We start from the raw sequence: 20,737 nt of genomic DNA, 5'->3' as shown, positions 1-20,737 counted from the left end.
GGCACTACCACACACGGAGGGTGATCAAGTCACAGAACATCAGGGTGCGTGTATGTACACATGGCAGCAGACTTCCGGAGCGGCAGCCTGACCACAGCGCGTGTTCCCAGATCTCCGCTGCCGGTCTCTGACTGCGGCACCTAACCACTTGGATTTGCCAGGCCGTTTTAACACGAGCATCACTTCTGGGAAGAGAGATGCTTCACGCAGAACCCTCATGAATGACGGCACCACGCTCTCGGTTACCTCATGCAATGCTCCATCGCACAGAATGGGCCAAACCACGAAAACAGGCGGGATTAGGGACAAGTCCTAGCAGATGAGAACTACCGAAGACGAAATTGTGCGATTTGAAGCATGACTCACTTTGCTTTTAAATATCTGTGCAAAACTTACGTAACGTTTGTATATAAAAATTATTACAGCTTTCAATGCCGCAATTAGCAGTGTTAACTTAGAAACGACAAAATTATATGCTCTATTCTCCCCAAACCTTTAAACCGTTGCGTTGGCTTAGTCTTCATTGGCAAGTGTCTCGGTGGATAGCCAGATCTTGGCACCGCTTAAAAATTTGCTTAAAGGCGTTCCCAGAATGCTCCGTCTGCACAGGTTCCCTACAGGAGAAAACGGGAACGAGGAGGAGAGAAAGTCTGGGGCCCCAGAGGTGTCATTTAAACCATTTGCTCTGAAGTACATCCTGCTTTGATCCAGTTCAGAGCAGCTGCCTTGCAGAGGAGAGTTGCTTTTGTACTGCCGAAGATTCCGGTTTAACATGTCTACTTCATCTGCCAGCAAGGAAACTTTATGGAAAGCAGTGATGAAGCCACCATGATTAATCTGGGCCTCGGGGACCCAGCGGAAGTAGCAGAGTTTCCAGAGTTTGACGTGTGTTCCAGAGATGCGGGGCAGGATTACGCCATGCAGATCAACGGGCTTTGCCAACCAGTCTCGGAAGTACTGATCCATGCTGTTACTCTGACTCTCTGCTGGCTGTAAGAAGTCCGGCTTCAGTTTCAGTATCAGAGAGTTTCTTCTTGGAAGGAACTCTTGCTCAGTGATGATTCCGTTTTTTAAAGCTGGGGGGACACCTCGCAATGTGGAGCTGTAGTTTTTCTGCAGAAAACAAACACTAGTAATCTTCCAGTTTTATGCTCATTTGAATAGCAGATTTCCCTGAGCTGCTGGGATGCATCATCCAGGGAAACCATGTGGCCTCTAATTACTCCTGAGCTTGAGTCATACTGCAGGGCTCAGAGGGCAAACTGTGTGGCCACCCGTGGCCGTAAAAAAGAAACACGTATGTTTTCTAGAGTTTCTAAACCAGTAAATGATTGAATTAATCAGTATTAACTGAAAAAACCTGACAACCCTGGGGGGGAAGGGTGGCATGTCATGACTTTCCCATAGATGAAATCATGCAGACGTTGGCCGTGAGCTCAGCCATCTCAGAAACTGTCCTGGAACACAAGGCTCAGCCATTGACACCGGTACCTCTACAGGAAAGGGCTTCTTTAGGCTGGGAAGCTGAGAGAACGAACGCTCCTATTGCTAAACCGGGGGTGTGAAACGCTGTAACCAGACACTTCCAAGCATTAACACCTCCCTGTTAAGCACGGAAGAGCCCATTCCCAGAGAGACATGGCTGTAGTTACCTTTGAGCGCTTGAAAGTCTTCACTGCTCCGTTTTGTACACACGGTGCGCTCTTTCCAATGTACAAAGGGTTGTGAAAGAGCAGGCGATCCCTGCTTGTAAACTGAAGAGACCAGTCCCAGACACAAGGAAACTTGAGGCCTTTCTCATCACCCAGCTGAATATTTTTGCTTATGGCAAATTCCTGCAAGAAAATCCCAAAGACAACAGGCTTATTCAAAAATCTTAATTATAAACCAGTGCATAGCGATGGGGCCAAGAAGAGCAGGGATGTAATTTTGAGGTGGCTGCAGATCAAAGTGACAGAGCAGCAAGACAGCGTGCTGCTGCAGGAAAGAGCTGGACCCCGGGCTTCCTTTGTGCAACACAGAGGCAGGACTAATGCTGACCTAGCAAAAGCTAGTTCTCAGTGATACCGAGGGCCCGGTTTGTACACTCGTAACCCCGCCAGCTGTTATCTGGAGAACACACTAACGGTCCCTCCATGCTCTGCTTCTTTAAAAGGGAAAATACTTAACAAAATAAGTAAGTTTTATCAGCCATCAAATGCTTCCTACACACAGTTCTGATAAGCTGCAGTTTTCACAAAGTGTTCTTTTCTAAATACCTTCACTGTGCCTCACTAGTGGAACATCAACGCTCTTTTTCAACTATTTAAGCAATTATGTCAGAAGATTTCAAAGTTTGCCTGAAGTGTGAAATTCTATTTACCGCCTGTTATCCCACTTTGTACTCCTGTAGGAAACGGATTTATATCTGGAGCTGACAAATAATAACGTACAATAACTGATTCTCTAGAAGAGATCAGGACAGAAATTCAAGAGACTCTCTGCTTGGACAGTTAGTTCCTGTTTATGCAACAACGGGCTGCAAGGGCATTCTGATCATCTCCTCGCGGGCAGCCGACCCAAACTGTGCCGTTTTGGAGAACAGAGGAGTGCCATTCAGCTGAGATGCTGTTATTTCCAGAAGGGCATGCCGAGTCTCTCATTTGCAAAGCAGGAGTAACACTTCATACTCACAGTGCTTTCCTTTACTCGCTGATGAGGACAATTGAACAGGAAAGTGCCAAACAGTGAGATACGTGCACTGTCGTGCAGTATGGTCAAGTACATTTCGGAAAACTCGAAGGCTGCTGGGTACTGTTCTAGCAGCTGCCAAACACAGTCAAGAAACATCAAGAACAAAGGAGACTGGGAAAAGAAACAGAGAATTACTAGATTTAACATAGGCTTTTCCTACCTCACACCAATTTCTTTGCAGTTAAGTGTATTTAGCTGCACCTCTGGTACATTCCTCAACAACTACCTGCAGTGTTGTATTCTTTATGATCTTAGGCAATTATAACACCCTGCATTCCTGTTTAACCACTTCCACAAGCAACTGTGCCAACTGGCTTTCTCAGTGTTGCCTTTCCACAGCTTTCCCTCCTCTGTAAGAAGCCAGTCAATTCTTTCCTGGGCTTTGTACTCACGTAGCTGCAAAACTGCTTTCCCCCATCTTGCACGTCCCTCACGATTTCCAAATCAGTGCTGGTAGGACTTCTCACAACACCACCTTCTTTTGCCCATGATTGGCAAAAGTGTAAACTATCATGCATAAAAAGCTTTAGAAATAGTTTCCTCTTCCCAGTTTCACTCTTCTGTATAGCCTTCCCTAGGGTGAAAATACCTGCCTTCTCATGATTCCCCCTTGGTATTTCAGTTTCTTTATCCCTCCGTGCATTTCCCCGAGTGCTCGGTGTCCTCACTTCCCCTGTTGCTTCATGCTCTGGGGACACTGCTTTTCTGTTACTCCTGGGCACTGTCCCCTAGCAAGGCTGCTAACCTCGGCTCCTCTCCTTGTCCAGCTGCAATTACCAGTCTTGCCCTTGTAATGAGGAGGCCAGTAAGACCAGCTGGAAGCACGGCACTGCCCCCAGTAGTGTCTGGCAGCCCTGTATCAGCTCATAAAGCTGCAGTGCTCCACTAGCTCAGTACTTGGGGAAGTACCGCATATTGGTATGACTTTGTATTCAAAACCCAGGCATAAAGCAGACACCCTGGGTAAGACAAGGACCCCTCTCCAAACCCACGTTAACCCCCTTTTATTTCAGCGTAAAGCGCGGGCTGTGCTGGCATTCGTAACAGCAGGACCTGTTCATGCACGACACCGAAGCAACACCCAAACCCCACGGCACTGGAATGCACCTGCCATGTCACCGATTCTCACAAGGCTACAGAGGACAAAGAAAACGTGTATCTGCCCTGGACAAAGACTCATTTTCTCTGACATTAGTGCCCTGAGGTTTGAAAGTATTAAAAGCTATTTTTACTTTCAGACTTGTGTGTGAACAGACGTTCAGGCTGCTATTAACTGGAACCGTTGTCACATAGGAGCAGAATTCATCTTTACCTCTTTGTCAGATCTCTTTAAGTGGTTACACCTATCTAAAAACTGGTATCCTGCCATGACCCATTCCTTCTGTATTAAGCTCTGAAATCCAACAATTGTTCGAAAGTAGGGATCCAGCATGACTTGGATGAGAGAAGCAGCAAGACAGCTCAGGTCCCGTCCCTCTTCCTCTGTGAATAACATACAGAACGTGTGAAATAGGCAGGGTATATATGCACATATACAGAATTAGATCTCAAAGAGCAAGAAGTGGCAATTACATCTAGCATTTTGTTTGAATTACATGCTTTTTGCTGCTGTAATTGTTCTCAGAGTTTAAAAAAACTGGAAGAGAAAGTTACAGAAATCAGAAAATTTCTGATTTTAATATCAGCAAGTTTTTCAGTGTCTTTCTGGAATACCTGCACTTACACAACAGCAGCCACTGTCAGTGACACACTTCATATATGCAACTTCTGAATGAAACTGGTATTGCTTATACAAGGAGAATTTGGCCAATTAACACAGTTCAAAAGTTCACCCTCAAGTTTTGATTCTGTCATATCATGATCAGAATAAAACCTCAAAGGCTCGAAGGAAATATTCCCCTGATGCTATGGACTATACTGCAGTTCAGATACGTAACAAAATTATTCTCCTGCCTAGTTCCTCAGATGCCTCAGACATTTAGACGCAACGAGGTTTGTGTATACAGATGTTATCGAAATGCACTAAGAATTAATTACAGCATGCTATATGGTTGTATTACCTTGTAGGACTACAGAAACATGCTTACACTCCATCATATATACAAGCTCAGCAGAATGCTTGAGAAACAATCTAGACAGGAAAAGAAAGTGACACAGCAGTTCACATAACAGGTTCACACTCTAGAAGAAAAAAAACTATCTAGGATATCTAGATTTATCCAACTCGTATGTTAAAACAGAGAATCCTTTAGCTGACTCACTGCTTATTTACACTGGTGAAAGTTTTTCACATCTCATTAACCATCGTTTTATTAACGGTACAAACCTAATGTAGTCTAACCAGTGAGTATTTTCCAGTGAGGATAGCCACTTCTCTTCAGTTTCTTCAAAAGGCTCTGCAACAAGGAAAGTAATTACACTGCAGAACAACCTCACGTAACTACTCCCGCTAGCCAGATCTATTAGAGTTTGTTGTATCTCAAGAAAAGCACCACTACGAAAGGAGGACCGGCGTACCGTTGACACACAGCTGTTTGAGTTTGACATGTGCGACCTGGATTTCCTGGATGTTGGGGAGACACTTGTCCAGATCAGACTTGTAAACGTCACTTCTCAGAGGATGACTTCGAGTTATTGCATTACAAATCCTAGGAAAGAAAAAGAACAGCCTTTTTTTTATATATATGTAAACATATATAAAGTTTACAAAGCCAAGAAACGTGACAGGACTTCAAATAACACTCAGAGCCGCAGCCCAACACGCACAATGCAAGTGTTTGTACCGCTGCTGAAAGTGACCCTACAAATGAAACCAAAGAACAAAGCATCCCAAGCCAGCGAACTACTAAATGCCTTCATCTTTGCTCACGGACAGTGAATGACAAATATTGAACAAAACCACCATGTGCACTGTGGCACTAAATCCACAGAACTGCATTTCCCAGAGCCACAAATACACAATTTTTACTGCATCTTGCTGAAGCAGGTAAGGAAATCTCCACCAACATAAGCTGTCTTACAGTAATGTCAATAGAAAAGATTAAGTCTGATCCTATTATCAATAAATTCTCTCGTGGGAATGACCACCTGCCTGGAAAATAAACATCTTCAAAGGCATCTGAACATGGTCCTTGGCGACTGGCTCTGGGTGGCCCTGCTTGAGCCAGGGGGCTGGACCAGATGGCCTCCAGAGCTCCTGGCCAACCTCAACCCTTCTGTGATCCCTTAAAGTTTGCAGAATTATTGGAAACTGCCGTGGATCTTGATCAGAAGTTGTGCTAGAACTACATTCGGAAAGAGTTTCTCGACAGCCATTGCACGACAACATTATGAAGCAAATACCCTCCCAATTACCAACGGCTGCGGCGTGTTACACAGTCACCACTTGCCTTACCCTCCGCGCCTGATTAAAGACTAACGTTAAGTAACCATTTACCTTTGATCAATTCTTCTTTGCTGCAGTACATCCTTAATGTTGGCCATTCTTACAAGGGCACTCCCGTTAGGGTGATTCCAGGACCATGACTAATGCGGGAAACAAACCACAGAAGAAACAACCACATAATGCAGGTCAGTGTTGTTCGTAACGCTGCGCACAAAACGCTGCCGAGGGGCATACGGCTCTTTAACATTCACATAGCACAGCGATCAAGAACAGTAACAGAATACAGACTGCACTTACTGGCATTCGTCTCCCAATAAAAGAGTAGGAGTACAGCTTAAGGTCTTGATCTGCTAAGGAAGATGGAACCACAAAATATTCTGGAAGGCTTGGGGAAAAAACACAATGCAAAAGGTTACTTTTCTCTCTTCCCTTGTTGCAGTGCTGTCCTACCAGCTCTGTCAACCTACAGCGCCCCAGCCCCTACCACCGCAGTGCTACCTGGGCGTCCCACGCGTCTGCAGGACCTTACATATCGCGGGTACAGCTCACATGTGTTTGTTTACAAGCGTGCACGTTTCAGAGAGAAGCACAGAAGCACAAAAGCAACAGATGCCAACACAGGTCATTTCCTTTAATGACAACACCTGCAGGACCTTTTGGCTCAGGGCCTCTCCAGAGAGTGGCACATTAGAGACGTGAAGGGCACAGTTAGGTAGGGTGGGAGCTATGGTAGGAGACTGGAAAAGACAGTGTAATTGCCTTGTTTTCTTCTGGCCTTGTAAGAGGAACTTACCAAGTAGATATCATATAGCCTTCATTGACTGAGCAAACTCTCCACTCTGATGCACCTGTCCTCTTGATTTCTCTGTCCCAGTCAGAATAAGTTTCAAACAAAGGCGTCTGCTGACCACTGGCACTGCCGATGCCGCCGCCGCCACCACCTCCTGGGTCTATTCCATTCACCTTTTTTGCTAGGAAAAGAAAATTCATCAATGCACATTTAAAACAAAGAGAAAAAATGCCAAATTATTCCTCTTCCTCATTAGAAGGATGAGCTGCTAGCATCAGGACTAACATTACCTATTTCTGTGTTACAACAGAACAGGGATTTAGTGACAGCCTGGCGATACGTGAAGATGTAAGTGTACTTTCCCCTGCCCTTTCAGCAGAGAAGCAACATGAAACTGGTATGTTGTGCTGCTTAATAGAAAGCAAGACATACTAACACTGCCATCTCCAGACACAGGATTTCTTTCTTCAACATGCCAAAGCTAGTGGTGTGTTAGACCATGAACCCTTTACAGGCTACCCTTTAATCAGGTACCTTATGAAGAAAGCAGAGTAAGAATGACATGATTTCGACAGCTTTAAATGACTGCTGCGTTAACAGCAAATAAAATAAATCAAAGGCCAGCTTAAAAAAAAATAAATATACATACATATATGTATTTATATCCACACCAAAAGATGGCCTACCATCTGGGCTAGGGCTCAAGAATATTACATGACCTGTTACTGACACAGAGACGGCAGTCAGCTGTGTCAAAGGACACTACCTTTTGGTTCTTGACACTTGGAAGTGTATTTTTAGATGAAAGTGAAATAAACTGACACCAACCCTACCACCTCCGCCATGAAAGCTCCTAGCTTTAGCCGGGGTCTGTAAGGACACAAGTGCCTGCCCAAAGCAGAATACAGCATTACGGCTCTGCCGTCGTCCCAGTGATTGTGCAGCTTCTGCTTTCTGTGTCTGGCAACTTCATTCTTGCACTAGTACTCGGACTACTTATGTTTTCCAGAAGAAAACTGGAATAAATTAAGAATGAAGTAGCTGTTCAAAGGCAGTACAAAGAGAAATATGATAATTACCCAAAAATGTTGTAAGTTTACTGTTCACTGGCAGGATATAGAATTATCAAATACAGCCTGGGAAAAATGATGTACATATACACCAGAGCAGTGCAGACGGTTTATGTTCCCCAAGAGGCACAAAGAGAGTATTTAAACTTTCACTTTACTGGGCCTAGCAGGGACAGAGTGTCGTAACACACGGTGCTGGAAGTGTACAAACAAAGCCAGAGATCTATGCTACACACACCAGGGTTCACACACACACACACCCCTGCCCAAACCAGGCAGAACAACTACCTTTTGCCATTCTGGTCTGGTCCTCCAGAGGAACAACATTTTTTACCCACCTTATGTAATTCTTCCACTAGGTATTTTTCCATACAGCAAATGGTATTTTAAGGACAGAGTAAAGGCAGCTTTGTGATAGACTAACATTTTGTTCACACTCCACTTCAACATCTTATTCTAATTTTATCTGCAAATTGGCTTCCTCCTCAGTACTGTATAACGCTTAAGTACGTAGGCCTCAATAACCGCCCAAGTCTTAGCAGGTAAGAACGCGTATGTGCAACGTAATCACAGGCACGCTTATCCTTGTGCATGCACAGGGCAGTCATGTAGGCACCTGCACAGAAAACGTGCATTTTTTGGTGCAAATATGAAGGCCTGAGCTCATCATTCCACAACATTCAAATTCTGTAACAGGCAGCTCAGTGGTGTCTCCTGCCAGGTGCTGAGTAGGTATTTCAGTGCCACACAGATCTACACCAGGGGCACTTCCCTATCTGGAGGCTTGTTCCACTAGAAGTGATGGGTTTTGGCTGCGTATTGGCTGGGGAACACTAAGCAGTGACCGCACAGCATTGCGCTAGAAATCAAGTTCCAAAGGCATCTTTTTCAGGCTTACCTAACTGACAAGGTTCAGTTGGAGATTGGCCTTGAGCAGAGAGGGTGTGCTCCAACTCAGCAGGGGTGGTGGAGGTTTGAGTGGTAAGAACTGCCTAGTAAGCCTCTAGGAAAGAAGGTATGGAGTCCCAAGTTGCACAAATCCTCCTGCAATACCACCAGAAGAGAAACTTATTCCCAAAAGAAGGGCAGGTAAACAAGCCTGCCTGATGGGAGATTAGCTAGGTACCTAGAGTACCAATATAGACATACAATAGGAGGATTGAAGCGTGAGTTGAGAGATATGAGTATTCATGCTGACATAGGAAGTTTTGGGTTGTTTCAGACAGGAAAAACATTTCTCTTATTTTGGTCATTAATGTCCATCACAATGAATGACTTATAACTGAAAATAAGACGTTGGGTGTAGGACAAGTCAATTTTATTACCCCTGGAGAAAGCCTCAAATGCTTTTTGCCACTGCTTCTAGACAGAAATCTTACTAAAATGAGATCTTACGAAATAGGAAAACAAACAGTCAAAATACGTCCATACTTACCTGGATTATGATATATTTCCCCGACATACTCAAATGCAAAGAGAAGCTGAAGATCCGTTGGCTGAGAATAATGAGCTATTGCAAGGCACACCTGGGAAAGAAACATTTATTAGTGTTATTTAGAGGCACAAAATTGATTGCCCTTTTACCAGGATATTTTTCAACAGTTTGCAGATCAGGCACCTCCTGAACTAAGACCTGGTATCAGTATTCAACACATTTGACAGTATTTCTTCTACAGAGTTGTCAGGTGCATCAAGAGGTTTTTGAACCAGAAAAGCTGCCAAAACTTTCTAAGGGTAACAAGATGTCATCTTCATCAAATTTTGGCCTAGCCCTTATAGGTTCTGTCCCAGATGAGGGGATTTCATTCACAAAGGAAATCCACCCATTGCTTCTGGATGCCCACAGGGTGAACAGCAAGCTCCAACACTGCCTCTGATGATGTTTAACGAGGCTGAGTCACAAGCCCTGCCCTGGGAAGGGAAACTGAACAGAGGGATGCATCCTCAGAACAGCAGAGATTAACTTGGGGCACGAGGAAGGGCCTTGCCTAAGTCTTCGCACTCCTTGCAGCAGTCTGGGGACCAGCATCACATAAGCAACTAGTTTTCTACCCATATAAGCTGTTCATTTGGGTAGAACCCTAATATAATCAAAATTTGGAGTACAGCACATGGATTAGGTACCAGACTTCAAATACAGTCAAGCTTTGCCAGCCTGTCTCTCTTTAAATGTGGATGTTCAGTAATAAATACAAAAGATTTGACCAAAAAAATCCCTAGTATGTAGAATAGTATGTAGAATAATCAAATCCAGGAAGAAAACTTTCAAGTATAGCCTGGCACTGTTACTCTCCAAATTTCAGGACTTGATCTGGGGTCTTTAGCTTTGCCTTCTTCCCTCATTATTTGCTTCTACAGTTTACTAAAATGTACCTGCCTTATCTCTATGGCAAAATTTAATGAAAAGGAGGACATAACCACAGAACTCTATTCTACATGTTCAGATACAGAAATTCCATGTGACAAAGTTTTTAGTTAGGGACAAAGACACACTCTAAGTTCATATTATCACCACCTAAAAACTTTCCTTTCTATTTTCTTCCTTCCCTTCAACTCTCCGTGACTTTTTATATTTGGCAACATGCTGACCCAACTTACTCACTGTTTAGCAGTTTTGGATATTACTGTTATTATTAAGACATGCCATTATGGAAGCTTCACTGTATTTTTATTTACTTTGGCTTTTGATGGGGACATTGCTTACTGTTTATAAAAGCAGGGGTGACTGTAGACTAACTAAAGGTTTTTCACAAATGCTCCCCAACAAAAAAATTCCTATTGAGTCTTAGAAGGAGAGCTGCTTTGACTTTTCTCCCCACGCTTTCAGTTCTACATTCAAAGTGCAAAAGGAAATAGAGGACAGGACCATCCAGGGTGGGGGATGACTCCCAAAAAAACCAAACAGTACAAGTGTCTGTGTGTAAATAACACTTGGCCTCTTGCACCAGCCTACTTTTGCCTATCGTGCACAATGAAACAAAACTCAAGTCTGTGTGCACAGACACTCTGACTTAGGGCTTTGTATGTAACTTTTCACTACAGCAACTGGTATTAACAGAGCTACTCCTCATCTTCATTTACAGGAGCGAAGGACAAAAGCCTTATGCTATGCCGATCCACTCCCACGGCTTGAGGATGAACTGCAAGACAAAAAATTCCACTGGGCTGCCAAATAACACAATAGAAAAACAGTAAAGCCTATTTTAAAAGCAGCAGCTGAAATCTGTCATTTACTTAGCACATTTCAGAGAGTAAGTGTGCTGTGTTAACAGGGGTAAAACTGGGGGCAGGGGGGAGATGGTAAGCACTCATTCAGATCTGGTTCCCAAACAAGTGAGACCACAGCTGTGCTTTTGAATCTAGCAGCTGAAAAATGCTCCCAGGTGTTCAATACCAGGCACTGCATCACTGAAACAGCCCACCTGTAGGTTCCAACACAGGTTCAGGACCCCCATTTCTGTTATTTGAAAAACTAGTATTTATCTTGCTTCTGTCTTCGTTTTACATTACATTTACACTAAACAAGTATTAAAGACATACTGATTTTCAGTTTATTCCTCACCAAATGCATATAGTAGTTTTATTGTCTGAAAGTTTCAAAAGATGAGGACATTCCACAGATCTCAGCAGATTATCAGCATAAGTAAAAGCTCTTAAATTGGAAGGCAAACATGTTTTACAGGAAATGTTCTCATATCAAACTGAAAAATGTTCGGTATTCTTGCCAATTTACAATTGTGTAAAGCTGAAGATATTTAGGCTCAGTCAAATAACAAGAGAATAGGCTGCTTGTTGGAAAGTTAATTTATTGGAAGCAGTAAAGACAATGGCTGTAATTATTTCATAGTCCAAAGGCCATTTCCCTATACCGGCAACCCCTGTTCAACCCCCGTCTGAGAAAAATAAATGATACTTTCAGGGCAAGCCCTCCTCTTCTTCAACAGGAATTCTACCAAGGACAAGAGCTGCAGAATATTGCTAATGCTCTTGGAAAAGTTACTTCTGAACAGCCACATTTAATATGACTAAGTTAGCACAGCCCTGCATTCCAGCCCTCTCCTTAAGCCAGGTTACCTCTCATGAACCCACTCGAAGGACATTTCCCTGTTCTGAGTAGACACCTGTAGTAGAAAGTCCTGCAACCAGGACAGATCAAGTCCCATGGACAGAATTTGTCAGTTTTCATAGGCAGGAAGTCTTTTGGGGAAAATAAGCTTTCAAGTTTCATGACTTTCAGCCCTAACCACTCTGCACGTTCTCCCAGCTGTGAAACTATGAATTGTCTAACTGAGAACTGCTTTGTTTTCCTCTAAGAATTCCAATACCAGCTAGACAGAATGCTTAATTTGGTTTGAGTACAAGTAGCCTACATGAGAGGAAGCACTACAAGGATTTCAGAAGCTTAAATAACTTTTTACATACCAGAATCCTTGCTTGTACAAGTGGATTCTAAGTACACATTTCCTAAGCCCTAACAGAATCATTACAGTTTTAAAAGTGCATTTAGGTTTATCTCTGGGGAAAAATAAAACTTCACCCCTACTTCCAAGGACCATAAAGATTAACAGCTTCTTGTGCATTCCCAGGGTCTTGAGATATTACCCATTTTGTGATCTGTGCAACCAATTAAAACAAGGTAATACAGAAGTTTGAGGGGTGAGAAGGGTCAGGATCAGTTGTCCAAAACTCCGAGTTTCATCTTATTCTTCATAACAATCAGGAAAAAAAATGGTTCTGCTCCACCCCAAGTGGTATGACGTGCGAGAAGGGTAGTTTTGATTGCACAGGAAACCAGATTTGAGATAAATAACTTTTCTTCTGTTTTAATTATGCATGTGTTTCTGAAACCGCTCTCATACTCATTTAAAAAAGCTTCCTGGAGGAAAAGAACTGAGGCAGTTCCAGAAGAGAAAGGGATTGAGCAAATGGAGATATATTTAGGAAAGAGGAGATTATAGGGTGTGTGTCATTCTGGTGCAGCACCACAGTTCATATGCGTGGTGAGGCAGCACGCTGCCCATCATCTAACAGCCCTAAGATCTAAAGCCTCACCTTTTCAGACATTTTCATTTCTTAGTCTAATGCCAAGCACTGTAGTGGCTAGAAACTGGCAGGAGTTTCAGTTCAACTGTTTGTTGTCATTTTTGGAACAAAAGCATTCCTTTTCCTTTAAGGAATGTGAAATACTTCTTCTTTCACACTGCCTAACTTAAGGCTTCCCCAACTTGCTTCCCCATGCTCCACTTCCTCCCACACCCATCTGGCTTTCCTTCCTTTACAGACACTATAGCTTTATTTTGTTTTCTGCTTTAATTAAACTGCTAAATAGTGATGAATGCGAGTTTCCATTCCCTCAATTATTCCTTAGCTCTTGTCTCCCAGATATCCATTAATAAAAATGAGGAAGAAAATATTTACTTGACTGATTAGTGTTGAAACAGTATTTTATTAGCGTGTGTTGGCTGCAACCCAAGTCGAAGGTATTTTTCTAACAGAACTGGATTTTAAGCTCCTTCATAATTTACCTAATAATTCACCCCAAACAATGTGTTCTTCCAATTCGTTTCTGCTCATAGGTGGAGAAAAACACCTGCGAAAGTTCCACCAACATTTCTCGGGCATGGTGTGTAATCAAGTCAGCCAGACCATGCACATCTGAAGGCTGCTGGCTTCTCAGCTTGGATCCTTCTTCTCACACTAACTGCCAAGAAGAGACGCCGAATACTCTCTGTTCTAGTAAGGCAGCTTAATCAGTAGGGGTTGTTCTCCCTTCTGCCCTGTTCAGCCCATGCAGACCCCTCCTTAGGAACAGATTACATTCTCTTTGCCAACACCCATTCCTGTCACTGAATGCTGCTAATTGTATTACATTCATGAAACAGATAACTGTATAAAGTTGGTATCTGTTCTCCTTATAACTACTCCATATATTTAAATCTCGTTTTTAAATAGTAATCACCAAGTGTATTGTTTTTATTTAACTATCACTCCAAACAGAACATTTGCCAGCACCTAGCAACAGGTTAGAAACATTTACACTCCCCCAGTTTGAAGTGTACAGTATTTTAGTAGGGAGGTATTTCATTTTGACCTACCAGTGCTCTGTTCATAGGATGATACTCCTCTGTACTACCAGGATGACATTTATTTAGACATCTCCCTCCCCTGCTTTGTATTTATGTAAAAAGTTTGTTGAAGAAAGATGTTCATGATTTACAAAGCACTGCCATGCCAGTCTCTTGCCATACAGAACAGAGATGGTAATGCTAACTGTAACATCTCCCTCCCTTCTGCTCGTTTTAAAAGCAAGTGAAAAAACCTTATTCGAAAAAACCTTCAGTCATAAATACTTCAGACATGATTTTAACTACAGTCTGCACAATCCCCTGAATCTTACAGAAATTCTAAGTGCTCCTGTTTCTCAAAAGTAGGCACCCCAGAAAACCTTCATAAAACATATAAGCAAAATTTATCCAGTTCATTTTTATTTAGTCTTCATAGCTAGTTCCAAAATGAGCATAAGCAACTTTGTGGGTAAAAAATGGATAGCTGACAACTATTTCATTTTTTCTCAGAGAGATGAGTAGAGATTAGGCCCCCAGGTCAAAAAGAAAGAAGCTGGAGAGGGTCCAGTGGTGGGCTAGTGATGGTGGACTATGGTTCTGAAGTGCATCTTCTGAAGAAACTGGGCTCAGTTAGCTGTGCAGTAAGAGGACTGCAGGAAAGCACTACCAGAAAGGTGTTTACGGACTCGGTCTTGCCAGATGACATAATAGGCAGGCTGGACATCAGGAAAAACAAGCAGCACTGGAACAGGTTATGCAGAGAGTACCAGTCCTTGGTGGTTTTCAAGATACAGCTGGACAAATGCACAGCTAACCTGATCTAATCCTGACAACTCTGAAAAGAAAGGCAGACTAGATGACCTCCATAGGGTCCTCCCATCCAGCACCTCAAACTCCATGGCCAGTTCTCTACTACCACGTTCTCTCGGTTAGGAGACCGCACTGGCTCACTCGGCTGAAGAGGAGGAATGCCCTCTCATCAGAGCTCAGCTACACTTTAAGTCTTGGTCCTACCTAAACCAGTTACACACACAATCGTTTCCAAGTAGACAGCTACCGATGTTTCCATGCACCAACAGCTGGAGGTAAATGTATATTACAGAGGCCCTTCAGAATTACAAAAGGAGGCCTGGCCACCTTCCTCTGTTTTTAGATGCCAGGACAACCTTGCTAATGTGTACTCCTTGAAGGGCAGGAACAGAAACCAGGTAAAATCTTTCAAGAGGGTGGTGCTAGCATGCCACTTAAATGCCAGAAAGACCAAAACAACCATTCAATACGCTGTGCAAGACCATTCTAGCTGTGTTCACCAGCATCCCAAAATAATTTCAGCAAAGTCCTGATAGGAGAAACCTGATCCAAGCAGCTCATGGTTTCAGACATCTGTATTTTCATGCTAACAGCATAATGTTGTTATGGAAACATTATATTAACAGAACCTGACCTCCCTTCAGTACAAGGGTGCTTCTGGGATACACCCACACAAAGTGAAGCTGCAGTAACCAACTTGACGCGTCGAAGCTGCAATAGTAGCCACAGAGCTTTCTTGCACTCCTCCAGTGAGCGCATTCTGGTATTTGACAGTGGCAGTCATCACACTGCTGGTCCCCACCAAGACTATATAACCACACAGATTCAGATACTGCTGGATCTTTAGAACTAGCTGTGCTTCCTATCAAAAGGAGTCACATCAGACTGTAATTCCAAATGTATAAAGCAAGTGCCTTCATAAAAAGGTTTCACTTTTTGCTCTTGCCTAAGTACATGCAGCACAACAAGTGTTAATGAGATGTTGAGTGCATGCTCTCTTCCTCCCTCCTCCAGGCTAATCATTCTTCTTAGCTGCGACAGCCAATTAGAAACAGTTGCTATAAAGATATTGCAGTGGCCAGGCTGCTCCAGGGACATTTCAGAGCAGCTGTGAAAGGGGAATTGACTGCTGAAAGATTGCCAACCAGGAGAGGTTACTAGCATCAAAGGCAGTGGGCAGGGAGGAACCTAGCACAGTAGCAAGGAAGAACAGTCTGCATTGTTACTGAGCTTCTGCCCCTGGATCTCCGAGAGGGTAAAAGGTGAAGAAGTGACAAACTGGTTCTGCAAACTGACTTACGCCTGGGCAGATGGTTCTTAGGATTTACAGGATTAAGCTCCAACTTTATCCTCCTGAGAAGAGGAATTCTTAAGCCATGTGAGCAAATTTGGTCGTTCCTTATGAAACAACTGCTGTGCCACGCTGGGCCACAAAGCAGTGCCATGGAGGTCAGGGGAACGGTAGCTTGGATAACCTACGGCACCGATTCGGAACAGAGACGCTGGTGAGCTGATGCTGTCATGTAGACAAATGTCTCTGATTAGCTTATCTGGACCTTACCAGGTTAAATAACTTAGTATGATTTTGTTGAGACTTGCAATGACAGATGTTGAAACTGGGGGAGGAATGAAATTTCTAGGAAAGTACAGCAGAAGTAATTCCTCTTGTCAAGAGCTACGCAAGCCTCTAAGAAAACGTTGAGAAAGGGCACATCGTTTTAAGTAGATTAGGTGAAGTGGTAATTCCAAGAGCTCCTTGGAGAACTTGCAGCGTGAAGCAAGCAAGAAGGGTATACCTAAGACAGTACACTCCACCTATGTGTGAATTAAGCTTACAACTCTCAAAGTGTACCAAAGTTTCAAACATGCTCCATAAAAATGTAAACATCTGTTGTACAACTGCAATGCAATATTCTGATTCCAGACTTGTTAAATATTTAACAAGTGAGTAATTTCCAGAAGTACAACAGCTATGACAAGAAATGCATGTTTATCTTAGGCAAAGAAACAGACAACACATCATGTTAAACTTTTTACCTAGTAATTCTGACTCTAAAAATCCAGGTATTCTTGTGTAACAGAATGGGATTAATCTGCAATTCTTTCCCCCTGACTTCAAAGCATGAAACCAGATCAGCACAGCTGTTGCTAGATGTAATGACCACAAGGCAAGATTTCGTGCGAAGATACAATACCTTTTTTGCACTTTCAGGACCCGCTTCATCAAAACGAAATCTGACAATACGGAAGTCTTTGCAATAAATTATTAATTCAGTTGGATTAAATTTAAGTTTTTGGTTGGGACCAAGGACCTTCTGCTTCCTCTTGGTGTCATTCACTGTGAAGTAAAGACAAAGTTATTTGATGGCGTTTTGCCAGCCTACAACACAAGACTGGCTCAAACGGACTCAGTAATGCTGCTACCAGTGGTTTTTCATTCCGCAGTATATTCCAACTGCTCAACTGAGCTAGAAAATCTATAGGTCCTCCTGCTGATCAATCTCCTTTCAAACAAGTGGCTGAATTACCATTTCCTGTATGCCCTGACTATTTTTGTCCATCAACAACTTCACAAAGAATTAACATGCAGTATTCCCAAGAACAACTTTTGCTCCCAGACAGTTAGTTGTGTATGGTGCAATGCCCTTCTGATGCACAGTAATTGGCATACATGCTCATTTTCTTACAGCCAAATGAAAAGAAACACAAGGTGCTGTAGTTAAGACTAGATTAACTCCTTATTTTTCACATAAAAGTCAAGAATGCAAGTATAATAAATTGCCAGTTGGTCTAGACCTGCACAGGCAGGCTGTCTCTTTGGCTTCAAATCTAGAAAGTTAATCTGTAAGAAGTAAGCCTCACAGAAGCCACAGAGATTTTATTTGTGGTAAGTGGGAAAACAGGGGCACATAGCTGCTGAGTGATTGAGCTGCAACCAGGCAGCTATGCATCTTCTGGGTTGAACTTAAGGACTTTCAGGGGACTCAAGACAACTCCAGCTATTCACCTTCAATGTAACAACCATCGAGCATGGGTGAAAACCTCCATCCCCTTAATTCCTGTTAGTAAAAGCTTATGCCTCACTAACTTTAGGGTAAATCTGCATAACAGAAGAATAATCTCAGGTGTGTGGCAGGAAATACTACCTTGTCCCTGTAAAAAGCTCCAGACCTCAATGGAAAACTGAACAGAAAGGGTTCCTAAAGACCTTCTACCACTGCCCCAGTGAAACTGCAAATGTTCATGCTATTTGACAGTTTGGGGAAACATGCATAGAAGTCTCATCTAGAATCTGTCAGCCCTCAAGTTTCAAAATGAAAGCTATCTGTAGTCCTCTCCCGTTTAGGAACAACGCACTTCATGTGAGAGAGGACATAATTAATAGAACAATTATTCGAAGCTGGCTGGCATTTTCCCCCCTGTTTAGCAGGAGTTATTATATGAGCGCTTGGACGAGATGTGAAATATGACAACTGCAACACCCCATTTATCAACATATCTCCATACAGAACTGTCATTAACAGATTAGCAGTGCTGCTACTCTTCTGTCACTTCTACCTGGTATTTCTGAAAACGGGCAGCAACTGTGGGCCAGTGCAAGACCATGTACCAGGTCAACAGCACCTCTTCACTTAAACAAGTGCATTTCTTCATAACGTTCTTCCTCAGATACACATTGATTTTTTTCAGTGATTACAACCAGCTTCCAGAGTGGAAATGAATTACTGGATAACCTTGGGCACCAAAAAAACCCAACTTATAAGTAATGATTTACATTACTTGCAGTCAGAAAACCAAGTATTTAATAGCCCATGCCTTAATAAAGATTTGAGAAACTATCAGTGTTAGAAATTCTTCAATTACAAGATGAACAACATTCTTCTTAACAAACAGGTTAGCCTGAAGTATCCACCAAATCAAAAACTGGTTCTTCAAAGTAAGTATTTTCTTTTTTCAGAGTAAGAAACACATTGTTATTTGTAGATCTGAGGACCACTAGCAAATTGCTTAAGTGATGTTCTTTTCGCAATCTAGTGTATTTAAATGGAAGTGATTCAGAGGCTTGCGTATAGAGAAGTTGCTAACGAAGTTCTGTACTGCTGGAACAGGTGTCTATCCTAGAGCACCTGTTGATTCAGTATTGTAGCTAAATTTAAAGCCAACATAAAGACCCAACTAAATAAGTCTCCTGCATGGCACCAAGTTTACTCACCTTAAGGCTTTTATCCTAATTTTAAGTCAACCAAATTCTTCAAATCAGGTATTTCAAATGACATAAAACCTCAAGCATCAACAACTCTGCACAACCTAACAAGCAATTAACAGTTTTGGACTGAGGAATTTTAAAGCCTGTCACCACACTTCACGGTTTTTGACATACCTGTGACAATCTGCTCAACGCAGGTTAGTGGGACATCGTGTTCACCAAGGAGGAGGTTTTTATAGTGGAATTTCTGAAACACATGAACCCAGAGCCATTAACTTCAGTTCGCAACCAGACACACAGCACAACTTTGAAGAAACTATGATAAAAATCAGGCATGCGTAGACTTTTCTGACACATACCACCCTTGCCTGTTCACAGGCAATTAGAGGCTGTGGAAACAGCTCCTGTGGCAGTGAATGCACACCAAACTGTAGAAACCTCGGTGGAGTATGCAAAATAACCCTACTACTTGCACTGAATTTACTATCCTCAAAAACTGCTGGTAGAAATGCAATACAATCTGAAGTGTTAAAAAAAAAAATCCAAGAAAAAATATTAATTAAGCTTTCAGAAATAAGTTTTGACAACTATTTCATGTCATAAATTAAGGTTTTGAAGTAGCTTTGGTCAAACCTACTAACCATTACTGAATAAGCATCTGTCTGCTTTCAGAGCTTTACACACAGATAGTTAATGAAGCGTTTCTTTTGACAGCGCAAAATGAAAGTGAAAACTACTGAAAAGAACATGCAGCTCACAGCTGCGACTGAACTGTGTGCTGAGCTGTTCAAAAACCAATCGAGGTTTAGAACGTCATGTGTCTGCTTGACAAATGCTTGGTTTCTTCCCTTTTCTAGTTGCTTCATCCACAATGAAAGCTCATTTCATGGTTACTTTGTCCTCCGTCAGTAATGCCAATAAAACTTGGACGCATTAGAGACTTTGGTGATCTGACATTTGCAATTATCTTCAGGGAGGAACATGGGTTTATACAATTCCTGCTTTGCCTTTTGTAAAACCACTTCCCAACGAAGGCTCTGTAAACAGAGGTAAATAGAGCCGGCTGTACTTCCATACCAAGCTTGCTCTGTTCCGATATTCTCAGTGAAGGGATGGAACAGCAACACACTCAGAACAGGACAGTGCGACATCATCACTTCTTTTAGAAGGCATAGTCATATCAGATCTGAGACAGATTCACTGCATTCTAGTTAAATCATTTTACCTATCGCATTTGTTGTCATGACGTAGCGATGTGAGTAATAACAAACCTGCAGTGGCATTGGGTCATCCGTAATAAAGGAAATCTTGAAGTTAGTGCAAACCAATTTGCCCCACAGGTCATACTGACTTGTATCTGTTGCGATGCATTTTCTTACAAAATTAACTTCATTTACCACAATTTCACCTAAAACAGAAAAAGAGAAGCATACATAAGTCTTGAAGGTACAACAATTCTAAGTCAACAAACCTGCAGTGGCATTGGGTCATCCGTAATAAAGGAAATCTTGAAGTTAGTGCAAACCAATTTGCCCCACAGGTCATACTGACTTGTATCTGTTGCGATGCATTTTCTTACAAAATTAACTTCATTTACCACAATTTCACCTAAAACAGAAAAAGAGAAGCATACATAAGTCTTGAAGGTACAACAATTCTAAGTCTGTAGTAGCAAGA

The 20,737-nt window shown here is 42.4% G+C and overlaps 1 protein-coding gene across 1 annotated transcript in view; it reads right to left on the bottom strand.

Moving 5' to 3' along the window:
• Window positions 1-324: 324 nt before the first annotated feature.
• MTMR10 (myotubularin related protein 10) overlaps window positions 325-20,737 on the bottom strand; it is a gene marked incomplete at its 5' end in the record, with an annotated part of 33,543 nt that continues 13,130 nt past the window's right edge. The window contains 15 exons of the mRNA XM_010149360.1: window positions 325-1,113; window positions 1,653-1,835; window positions 2,674-2,844; window positions 4,046-4,215; window positions 4,794-4,864; window positions 5,060-5,129; window positions 5,251-5,381; window positions 6,170-6,258; window positions 6,416-6,503; window positions 6,912-7,089; window positions 9,414-9,504; window positions 17,049-17,191; window positions 19,235-19,307; window positions 20,332-20,468; window positions 20,612-20,668. Of these exons, the coding sequence (XP_010147662.1) occupies window positions 514-1,113; window positions 1,653-1,835; window positions 2,674-2,844; window positions 4,046-4,215; window positions 4,794-4,864; window positions 5,060-5,129; window positions 5,251-5,381; window positions 6,170-6,258; window positions 6,416-6,503; window positions 6,912-7,089; window positions 9,414-9,504; window positions 17,049-17,191; window positions 19,235-19,307; window positions 20,332-20,468; window positions 20,612-20,668 (2,252 nt within the window). The remainder of the gene's footprint in view (window positions 1,114-1,652; window positions 1,836-2,673; window positions 2,845-4,045; window positions 4,216-4,793; window positions 4,865-5,059; window positions 5,130-5,250; window positions 5,382-6,169; window positions 6,259-6,415; window positions 6,504-6,911; window positions 7,090-9,413; window positions 9,505-17,048; window positions 17,192-19,234; window positions 19,308-20,331; window positions 20,469-20,611; window positions 20,669-20,737) is intronic.

This window comes from Eurypyga helias, unplaced genomic scaffold (assembly GCF_000690775.1).
Source record: "Eurypyga helias isolate BGI_N326 unplaced genomic scaffold, ASM69077v1 scaffold17953, whole genome shotgun sequence".
NCBI lineage: Eukaryota > Metazoa > Chordata > Aves > Eurypygiformes > Eurypygidae > Eurypyga > Eurypyga helias.
This window is presented reverse-complemented; position numbering and strand designations above follow the sequence as displayed.